Here is an 11,153-nt window from a genome sequence, read left to right as displayed (position 1 = left end):
CGAAGCCTGGGGGAAGTTGTGGTTGTCCTCCAGAGCTGCAGGTGCGGAGACTGCCTTCGGGAGTGGGTTGCTCGTTGCGCTGCCTCTTGCTGAGTGCGTCGTCTTCGCAGGCCTCTTGGTGGGTAGTGTCGACAAGGGCCTTGCCCTTTTTCTCGGCCAGCAGTGCCGCCTTTGCAGCCTCATCAGCCTTCGAGGTAGCTCTCTTGGGTGCCATCGCGGGTGGTTTTTTGTAGCACCCCACGATGGGCGCCAAATGTTGGAACTCGCTCTCCCGAGCAAGTTGATCCAACGGGGGAGTAGGGGCAACGTAAACAAGGTTTCAATTCGGGATGGCAGAAGCTCTGTTAATCTAGCCTCTCACGGGCACTGTGCGAGGGTATTTATAGGTATCTGAGTGCCCAGCGTCCTGTGTTAAGGACGCATGTGCCCTCAGGCGCCTAGGTTATCCCCGGAATATTCCCATAAAGCAGGGTTACAGACTGTAATTACAGGGAGACCTTTACAGATTAGGCCTGTAATGCGTAGCGGCCACGCAGGGCCTGTTACAATGGACCGGATCACACGTGGGCCTCCATGTTGGACGAGGCCGCAAGATGAGACGACCTCGTCACAGGTCTTCGTCCGGCGACGCGTGGGACGAAGGGTAAATCTACCAGTCGTCTTGTCTCCGTTGGTGCAGCGAGGTTGGCGAAGGCATCGAGCGAAGGGTGACGTCTTCGCCTTCACCCCAACATTTATTTTTTGATGTTTTAATGACTGTTAATCACTTTTAGTCTCTGAAATTAAATAACGCAGGATTTTAGTTTATTCCAAGAACTAAAGAAAACAAAGAGACCAATAAAAAATAAAAAAAACACGCACTCATAGCGTTCAGTTTTTTTTACCAGTTTTTCTGAGAATCTGGCTATAGATAGAATTTGAGTGTGGTAAGAATCTAAGAATCGTGTGGATTACGTACGAAGAAGATAAAGTGATGCAAATGTTCAAGATCTAGAATGCGACGAATTATTACTATCATGACGACTCGACTGGTTCTATATTTATATGATTTTGAATGGTTTTTCCCAAAATGATTTTTATAAAAATAGTCTGAAAAGCTGAATTGTTTGACACTTATATAGCAGCTTTTAATAAACAGAAGCTTAAAAAATACCAAACAAACAGCCCTCTCGTCTTCTTGCGCATGCCCATATTCTCCCAAAAAACCCAACACTCCAGTGGCGGCAAAGACCTAACATTTCAAAATCAATGGCCAAGAACCCCAAGGCGCCCGACACCCGCAGTGGCCGTTCTCCCACCAGAAGGCCCCGACCACGCCGCGCCAAGGCGGTGCCAGAAGCCTCCTCCGCAGCTGATATCGAAGACCTGGCTCCCTCAGTGCCTGGGGCCGCTGCCCCTGGCGCTGCCGCACCCACGGCCCTGCGCGCACAGCTGCTCCGGTGGTATGACGCGCACCGTAGGGACCTGCCGTGGCGATGCGTAAGCGGCAGCGAGGAAGAGAGGGCGTACGCGGTGTGGGTGTCCGAGGTGATGCTGCAGCAGACGCGGGTGCCCGTGGTCGTCGCTTACTACGAGCGGTGGATGGCGCGGTGGCCGACCGTACGAAGCCTCGCCGCCGCTACGCAGGAGGTACGCAAAAAGCAATACTTGATAAATTTGAGTAAGGGAAGCAAAATAAATTTCTTTTTTGTGGGGAAGATTCGATCTTTGAGCCCAAATTTTTGTGAGGTTAAATGATAATCGATTTCTTGATTCGTGGCTTGATGCTTGCCGCAGGAGGTGAACGAGATGTGGGCGGGTCTTGGCTACTACCGTAGGGCTCGATTTCTGCTGGAGGTGAGTTGTGCTCGTAATGGATTGATGACGAAGGACTGAGGCGTGTCTTATTCGAAGGTTGATGCTTGCTTGCCAACCTTTGCTGCTGCGCACGTTCCCTGTTTGCTGTTTTGCCTTAGAGAGCCTGGAAGATTATTTGAGAGTTCCATCTTCCTTGAAATGAAGGACCAGAAATATAATTATTAGTTCATCATTGGCTTTTCATTTGAACCGATTTTGAGATGTCAAGATATTGATATTTTGTGCAGTTCATCAGGAATTTGACCTTTTATGTGACCTCCCTCTCTTGTTCTTCGGTTTCCAGCTTATGCGAGTTATCTTAAATTTTGCAGTTTTGTGGTCTTTACATAACACTATAAACTAGGAATGGATGATCTCTATCTGTGGTTTATGGTCCATCTTCTTTATGATGGAGAAACAGGGAGCAAAGCAGATCATCGAAAAGGGGTTGTTTCCTTGCACGGCGTTAGCCCTTCGTGAGGTTCGTGGCATTGGGGATTACACAGCTGGAGCAATCGCTTCAATTGCCTTCAACGAGGTTGTTCACAGTTTAGCAACTCGTGAAATTAGTGTGTGCATTTTCTTTTCCTTTTTCGAATGACTTTGTGAATTTTCTATCATTATTGTAGGTTGTCCCAGTTGTGGATGGAAATGTGATACGAGTCATCAGCAGGCTTTACACCATTGCTGACAACCCAAAGGAATCCTCAACAGTGAAGAGATTCTGGTAGACTGCACTATCCTTCTTGTTTGACAACTTATAGATGTCTTTGGTTGATCCATCATATTCTCACTTATTACTTTTTGTTTGATTTCTGGAATGCAATGGGCTGATCCACCACCACCTCGTCCCTCACAAAATATTATAATTGTTATAAGCATGAGGGATGAATTCACTTCATGTCTTCATCTAAATTCATAGGCTGAATTCACGATCGGCCACTTCATCTAGAATGTGATGGCTCATCTACAATCCCCCCGCCCCACACCAAAAAAAAATCTTGTTAGTTCATTGTTCATGGTAGTGTTTATTGCCATCTTGGATTTTTCTAGTAAACTAACACAATGTACTGTAGTTTGTCCTACATTTTGTTTTTTGCTGCAATAGACCTGAGTAATACTGTACATTGTGCTGTATCATTGGTTGAAATGAATATACACATATTTAATCTAATTGAAAATCTTGATTTGATTTTTTGAACCCCTCCTAACCTCAGTACAGGCTTTATCCATAGTTGGACAGACATTGATTCACACTGTTTCATCTGTAATCACATTGTCTTGCTGTGAATCCAATTCTGAATTGGAAAGTTTTACACCAATCTCACAACTTGGACAATGTACATTTTCTATAATAGGGACCTCGTAGGTCAAATGGTTGACCCTTTGAGACCAGGAGACTTCAACCAAGCGATGATGGAGTTAGGAGCAACATTATGTAGCAAGACAAAGCCTGGTTGCTCTCAATGCCCAGTCTCTAGCCACTGCCAAGCGCTTGCGCTTTCCCGTGAAAAATCATCGGTTCAAGTTACAGACTTCCCACGAGTGGTTCCAAAGGCCAAACCTCGGAGTGATTTCGCTGCTGTTTGTGTGGTTCAGATTGCACAAGGCTTGGAGGAAGAGGCGGCAGACCCAAAGGGAAATGACCATCTCTTTTTGCTGATCAAGAGACCAGAAGAGGGCCTGCTTGCAGGGCTCTGGGAGTTCCCACTGGTCCTTGTGGACCAAGGGAAAACCGATTTGCTGAACAGAAGGAAAGCAATGGACAAGTATCTGTCAAAGTTGCTTAGCATCGACATGGTTCGGAAACCTGACGTGATCCTCCGGGAGGATGTTGGTGAGCATGTCCACATTTTCTCCCACATTCGCCTGACAATGCATGTGGAGCTCATGGTTATTAATCTCAAAGGTAGAGTTTGTTGGTGTTTGTCACCAGATAAAAAGTAATCTGTCATCCTTGAAAGCCCTTCACACCTTGCTTGCTAACTAACTACAATGTAGATGGTGTGGATCGACTATGCAAAAAGGGTGCTGATAGCACAAAGTTGAAACTTGTCAACGAGTCCTGCGTGGAGTCCATGGGATTAACATCGGGTATTCGGAAGGTAACTCCCAACTGAAGCATTTATACAGTATCAAGTTGCATTAAACTGAATCAAGATTGATACGTGAGCCTCAAAACAGGTGTACAACATGGTCAGGGCTTTCAAGGAGAAAAGCCTCGCTGTATCTGAGATAGGTCATGTACCCACGAGGAAAAGGACTAGACGGTTAAAGCGGTAGCCTAAGCAATTAGGCAGTAGAGGCAAGAACTAGACGGTTAAAGCAAGTAACCGTAAGCAAATTAGGGAGTAGAGACTGCTAGCTAGTGCAGTACAACATGCAGCTTGTGAGATGTTGATTTCTGTTTCGGTGCATGTATCTGGCGTGCTGATGTCCAAAACTGCTAATTGTTGCAAGCTTGCTGGAAGAAAGAAGGCTGATTGGTACTCAGGGCTCTTGTTTATCGCGCAATTTTCCTGCATTTCCAGACGTCAAGTGATACACAGCGTTTTAGTTTTATGTACGCTTTGGTTTGTTCCGTTTGGGGCCCTCTTCTGCTTTACGGGAGCGGCAAGCTGGTAATCAACCAACAATGGCCTTTGTCTAGCGATGATATTGTTTGTTCCATAACATGGTGGTACAACTGGCGAAAGAACACAAACGAACCCAACAGGTTTAAATTCAATAGTTCGATGATAACAGACAGCTACTGCATTGAAGCAGTAACAACTAACTCATTCATAATAAAGTCCACCATGTTGAGATGCTAGTGTGTGAGAATCTTATCCGGTTAGAGGCAAGCACGGAGGAGTTGCTCAAGTATATTGATGGGGCTGATCATGCTGCGATGACTTTTTAGACTACCGGATGATCTATACCACCTGTGCATGGGTTTCTCGTGCTAGTGGAACTTTGTAAAAACCTTGTAGCGTTCCTATGCAATCACACATGGAAGTATGATATTGTGCCTGATAAACACAACATGGTTAGGTGTAAAGTTCTTTGGAATTTTATACGACTTGTGAGTAAAGATGTGCGACCTCTGCACAATGTAAAACTGATGTATTTGTTGTTGAAAGGGAAATGTGCCCTTGAGCTATTTCTAGTTGTTTTAGTGATTAAATGCTTAACACACCACATTTAACTAACACTCTTCATATAATCATGAGCACATGTGTTAAGAAAGCAAATTGAAGTCATCAAGTCTAAATGAGCACAAACATGGACCTAAAATATGCAACTTTGTGGAAAATGGTATAAGTGTGAGGTTTGCGCTTTTAAATATGTTGCATAGGTCATTAACAATGTTTGTAGTACTTGTGTTTGGACACTAATACCTATTGTAGGGAAAAACACATTTTGAGCTTGAGTTTGGGCATATTGCAAATTCTTATGAAAAGGAATGAAAAATGTATGATTCCTACGCTTAGTCAATTGTTTTAGATGCTAACTATGTTTGTCTAAGCGCCAAGGAACATCTCAAGAAGAGTCAAAAGAAGTTGGAGAGGTTTGGCTCTGAATTTGCTGTGAAACACCCACCGACCACAGCAACGTGCTGTTCTGCGGAGGATCGATAGCTCCAACGAGCAATCGACAGTGCCCCGGCCAACTCCTTCGCCTAGGAAGGTCTACAACACTTGCCGGTATCACAGTCGATCTTTCCCCATCCCGGAGCTCGACGATTGACAACGTTAGCCCTAGGTTTCCCTGTGCGGCGACGATCGATCTCTTTTCTCCCTCGCCCGTGAGCAATCTATGGCTAGGTTATAGTGACCAAAGGGAAACCAAACCCCGAGCCATGGTTTATAGCCCCCTGGATTACGGTCGCAACTAACCCCTAGCTAGGATCTGGCTGGCCCGCGTGATTGGCGCGATTCCATTGCAGCCGTCACGTGCGGATAGGGAAGAAGGAAGGCCTGACGCGCGGGACCCAGTTGGCAGTGGAGGGCAAGCATGGCGCACTATAATACCCAAATTATAAGACTTATAAAAAAGGTTGATCTTCTTAAATGATTTGCCATCTACTTTTTGAGTCATGATACTAAACCTAATTGAAAATAATAATTCTTTACTAAATCATAAAAAAGAAAAGTCATGCATCATGTTGAGCTTTTATGTTTGTGCATTAAATACTGGCAAGATTAATAAAAATGTGCCAATGTCTAAGTTAGAATTTAACCAAAGAAATGCAATTTAGAGCAATGGAATAATAAGTTAGAAATGAGAAAGAAACAAGAAGGCACTACATAAAACGAAATGAAAATAAGAATAAAATTTTACTTAATTAGTGCATTCAGTTGTACATTAAATTAGGGTCAAATTCAACACAAGATTGGAATTCAAATTGGAAATTAAGTTTGAATTTGGAAAGAGAGAAAAGGAAAATAGAAAATTAAAATAAAAAGAGGAGACCGTCCAGTCGGTCCTGGAACCACGCTTTCGGCCCGTTAACCATTTCCCCTGCGCAGCCCAAACTGAGTGGGTCTCGTGCGCGCTTGCGTATGGCACGTGGGACCCACGAGTCGGTCGCATTACCTCTCTCGTCCACCTGACCTGTGGGACCCTGGGCACCGAAGCTGCTTCATGGGTGTGCATCCGCGCGCAACGGAATGCCGGGGCCATCGCGCGATGCAACAACCTGGCCGAAAACTCTGGGAGACTTCGGGGCTTATAACCGTTATCACCTCCCTTCGAGTCATTGCTCGTCTTCTCTTCGTGCATCCACCGCTAAACCAGCCGTCGCCGCAGCCGCTGTTTCGGCCGTGGCTGAAGCACGTGACCGCCGTCGTCGGATTCCACCATCCCCACCGCTCGGCACCCATAACCGGGTCCCGGTCGTTCAGGAGGGTACACAGATTGTGCTCGGGGGAGAAGCGGGGTGAGCGAGGCCTCGACCTATCGTGAATTCTTCGCCGTGGTGGAGTCTTCGCCGCGGGATCGCGTCATCACGTGGGTAGGAGAATCTTCGCCTCGAATCGAGGTAAACGGTGCACCATCCATTCCGCTTTTCACTGGGCATCGTGTAGAGAGGTTTGAATTAAGTTTATAGGGTCCTGCTATGCGGATTTGCGGGCAGTCCGGCCGTGCACCGTCGTGCTTCGGGCGGCGCCGCCGTGGGTGCTCCGCGCGGAGGAGGGTGTGCCACGGGTCGTTCGATGCGGCACGAGCGGTCAGGATTAGAACACAATGTACCCCTTCGGATGTCAGATGAGCACCGTCCGATCGGGATCGGACGATCGACGCTTATCTCTGTACTCGTTAAATCGCGGCCGTTGGTTTCGATCGATCGGCTGTGTGCGCTCAACGGTTATTTTAGATCCGGGCCGATCACCGTTGATCCAACGATCGAGACTATGTACCGGTTCGTTAAGCGCCCGATCTAATCTGGACCGACGGTTTCAGATCTGGCGGCCAGTGTTAGACCATACCTCTTCGGCTTGTGCGTCTTACAAAAGAACCCCTGCACTATATCAATTTCAACCCGTTGTCCACCCCGACTATGTTCAGAGTCCTGTAATATTTTGCGCAGAGCCCCTTATGCTTCTTAATTATTGAGACACAGTCCAGAGCTCAAGAAAATCAAATAAATAAAATTAGAAATGGATTTTTAATATAAAAACAATTCCTAGGACATATTTAATTCATAGAAAATCCATTTTTAGTCCAAATTTATCCATTCCAGTTCCTAAAATTGGGTAAAATTATTGTTTATCCATTCCAGTTCCTTTGGTGAGTTCATGCACACTAGTTCCCCACAACTTGTTGAGCTATGATCATGTGTGAGCTCACTCTTGCTGTCTCGCACCCCTCCCCCACAGGAGAAGAACAGGTGGTCGAAGAGGAGCCGCCTAACACTGAGGCTTTCGACTTGATCTAGGTGGCGTCTCCCAATCAGCTTTGTGGCGTCAGGGAATAATATTTAGTTTGCTTGATGTTATCATTTATTTTTGTAAGACTTCCGCTATGTAATAAGTACATTTATGATATTTATGACATTTATCTCTATGCACTCTGTTATTATATGTGTTGTCTTCTCTGGCACATATATCAGATGCACCCGGCTTTGTTCCTTAAATCCGGGTGTGACAGAAGTGGTATCAGAGGAATGTTGACTGTAGGACGAAACCTAGATAGAAATGGATAAAACCCTTACCTACTTACCTTACTCTGATTCATTCCATACTTACCTTATCTTGATCATGTCTCACCTTTTGCTGTCATACTCTGATTACTCTTATCTTTTCTACTCTGAGACATGATGGATTTCACACCTTGGAATCCTACACTTATGATCTTTTTAAGAGATAGGAAACCTAAGACAAAAATTAAAACTATTTTCTCTATTTAAAAAAAATGTTGGTTGATTGTTCTGATGATAAATGTCTGATTTTGCTTCTTTGATTGATTGAAATATTATAGATGGACATCTTAGCATGTACCACCATAAGGTAATGAATTAGCTTTGGTAGGTAAAACATCAATCTGCTTAGCTAATAAATCCCCCAAAGTAACATGATTCGTAATCACCTGCCTTGTCTACTATTCTCTCTTACCATATGTTTCTAACTCAGATGGTCAATACCAGGAAGGGTGATGGAATTGATCTACCTGCCAATCGACACACTCGGAGAATATTTAGACAACCCCAACCACAACCAACAGAGATGGATCATCCACCGCCTCCACCAGCTGGAGCTGATCCCACAGTTACTGCCCAGATGCGGATAATGTAGCAGATGGCAGATACCATGGCGGACATGCATGCGCAGATGCGACAGGAACGCCAAGAGATGCGCCAAGAGCGAGAGGATATACACTAGGAAATGCGTTAGGAGCGAGAGGAGATACACCAGGAGAGAAGGGCGCAACAGCAACAACAACAGCAACATCAACAGCAGCAAGCACCACTGCCTCCACCACCACCTCCACTTCCACCCAGGATAAGCACCGGGAATTTATGAGTCACAAGCCGCCGACCTTCGCCAGCTCGCCAGATCCACTAGATGCTGATGATTGGCTGAAATCTATTGAGAAGATGCTCAATGCTCTGACCGAGAGAAGGTTCTTTATGCTTTTGATCGTCTGACAGGTCATGCTGATGACTGGTGGGATTCTTATGTGGCTGCCCATGATGCTGTTGACACTATTACTTGGGCGGAATTCACAACTCAGTTTAGAAACTACCACATTCCTGCTGGATTGATGAAGATCAAGAAGAAGGAGTTTCTGTCATTGAAGCAAGGCAACATGCCTATCAGTGAGTAGCGTGACAAATTCATTCAGTTGTCAAGATATGCTCCTGATGAGGTGGCAGATGATGAAAGGAAACAAGAGCACTTCACAGAAGGACTCAATGGGCCCCTACAGTATGCACTGGTTGCTCACACATTCCCATCATTTCAGAGACTGCTGGATAAGGCTCTTGCTATTGAACACAAGCGTGTTCAATTAGGAGATTTGAAGAGGAAGGCCATTACCCAGGGGCAGGGTAGCAGCAGTGTTCGTCCTCGTTACGTTCCGCCACAGGGTACACCAACTCGTTCAGGAGGAGGACCATGTCCAGCTCAGTACGCACCACAGGGGTCTCCACGGACACCTCCCACTCGTGAGGCTGCCCCACTGGCACCCAGGCGAGGCCTACAGGACAGAAGACTGGTCCTACATGCTTCAAGTGCAGTTAGGTTGGGCACTATGCTAATGCTTGTTCGGTGGGGAATTCTGGTACACCAGCTCAGAACAAGCAACAGACTCCTGTCAAGGGATATTCTATTGCCAGGGTTAATCAAGTCAGCGCTGATGCTACTCCTGATGGTGCTGACATCGCACTTGGTATGTTTTATATTAATGCAATTCCTGCAACCATATTATTTGATTCTGGTGCAACACATTCATTTATGTCTGCTCGATATGCCAACACAAATGAAATACCACTGCAAAATATGAAAACACCAATGATAGTAATTACACCTAAAGGGCATGTTGAGGCAAATCATATGACACATAGGTTGACATTAACAATTATGGGAAGAGAATTCTGGGCTATCACTATAATATTAGAGGCAAGCAGTTTAGATCTGATCCTTGGTATGTCATGGTTAAGAAAGGCAAAGGCCAGTATACAATGTGGTAGGGGTACTATAGAACTCACCAGCCCTAAAGGAGAAAGATTTCAAGTTGAAATTGCAGTAACCACCTCTTCCAGACGTGCGATGTTCTTTATAGTTGAGGAGTTTGTTGGTGACAACATCCGTGTGGTTAGGGATTTTCTAGATGTCTTTCCAGAGGAGTTACTAGGGATGCCACCGGAGATGGAAGTTGAGTTTGTCATTGATCTCGTACCTGGGACTGCTCCTATTTCTAAATGCCCCTACCGAATGTCAGTAGAAGAGTTACAAGAACTTAAGAAGCAGTTAATGGAGTTGCAGGAGGCAGGGTACATTCGTCCGAGTTCCTCACCTTGGGGAGCACCGGTACTGTTTGTACAGAAGAAGGATGGTTCACAACGGATGTGTGTGGACTATAGATCACTTAATGATGTTACCATCAAGAACAAGTACCTGTTACCTCGTATTGATGACTTATTTGATCAGATGACAAGTGCTAGGGTGTTCTCTAAGATTGACCTCAGGTCGGGCTACCATCAAATGAAGATTAGGCCATCTGATATTCCCAAGACGGCTTTTTCTACCCGATATGGTCTATATGAATTCACAGTCATGTCATTTGGCTTAACCAATGCACCAGCTTATTTTATGAACCTGATGAATAAGGTGTTCATGGAGTATCTCGATAAATTCGTCGTAGTATTCATCGACGACATTCTTATTTATTCCAAGAATGATAGTGAGCATGAGGAGCATTTGTAGATGGTGCTACAGAAGTTACGAGATAATTAGCTTTATGCCAAATTTACCAAGTGTGACTTCTGGCTTGATGAAGTACATTTTCTCGGGCATATCATCTCCAAAGAAGGAATTGTTGTTGATCTGGCTAAAGTAACAACAATAATGGATTGGAAGACACCAAGTACAGTTTCAGAGATCTAGAGTTTCTCGGGACTCGCAGGTTATTACCGCGATTCATTGAAGGGTTCTCCAAGATTGCTAAGCCTATGACCTCATTGTTGGAGAAGGGCAAGGAGTTTAAGTGGACTGAGGGATGCCAAGAGAGTTTTGATCAGTTGAGATCTAAGTTGATGGCTTCTCTAGTGCTGATTATGCAAGATCTACAGAAGAATTTTGATATATATTGTGATGCAAGTCGCCAAGGCCTAG

The 11,153-nt window shown here is 45.2% G+C and overlaps 1 protein-coding gene across 1 annotated transcript; it reads left to right on the top strand.

The window, feature by feature from the left end:
* The first annotated feature begins 1,189 nt into the window (after positions 1 to 1,189).
* LOC100284112 (A/G-specific adenine DNA glycosylase) lies at positions 1,190 to 4,647 on the top strand. The gene is made up of 7 exons (NM_001157009.2): positions 1,190 to 1,629; positions 1,777 to 1,836; positions 2,258 to 2,374; positions 2,466 to 2,563; positions 3,195 to 3,745; positions 3,838 to 3,941; positions 4,021 to 4,647. Exons 1-7 carry the CDS (start codon positions 1,249 to 1,251, stop codon positions 4,117 to 4,119), a joined length of 1,410 nt encoding a protein of 469 aa, NP_001150481.1. The 5' UTR covers positions 1,190 to 1,248; the 3' UTR covers positions 4,120 to 4,647.
* Positions 4,648 to 11,153: the final 6,506 nt, after the last annotated feature.

This window comes from Zea mays, chromosome 10, assembly GCF_902167145.1.
Source record: "Zea mays cultivar B73 chromosome 10, Zm-B73-REFERENCE-NAM-5.0, whole genome shotgun sequence".
Taxonomy (NCBI): Eukaryota; Viridiplantae; Streptophyta; class Magnoliopsida; order Poales; family Poaceae; genus Zea; species Zea mays.
This window is presented reverse-complemented; position numbering and strand designations above follow the sequence as displayed.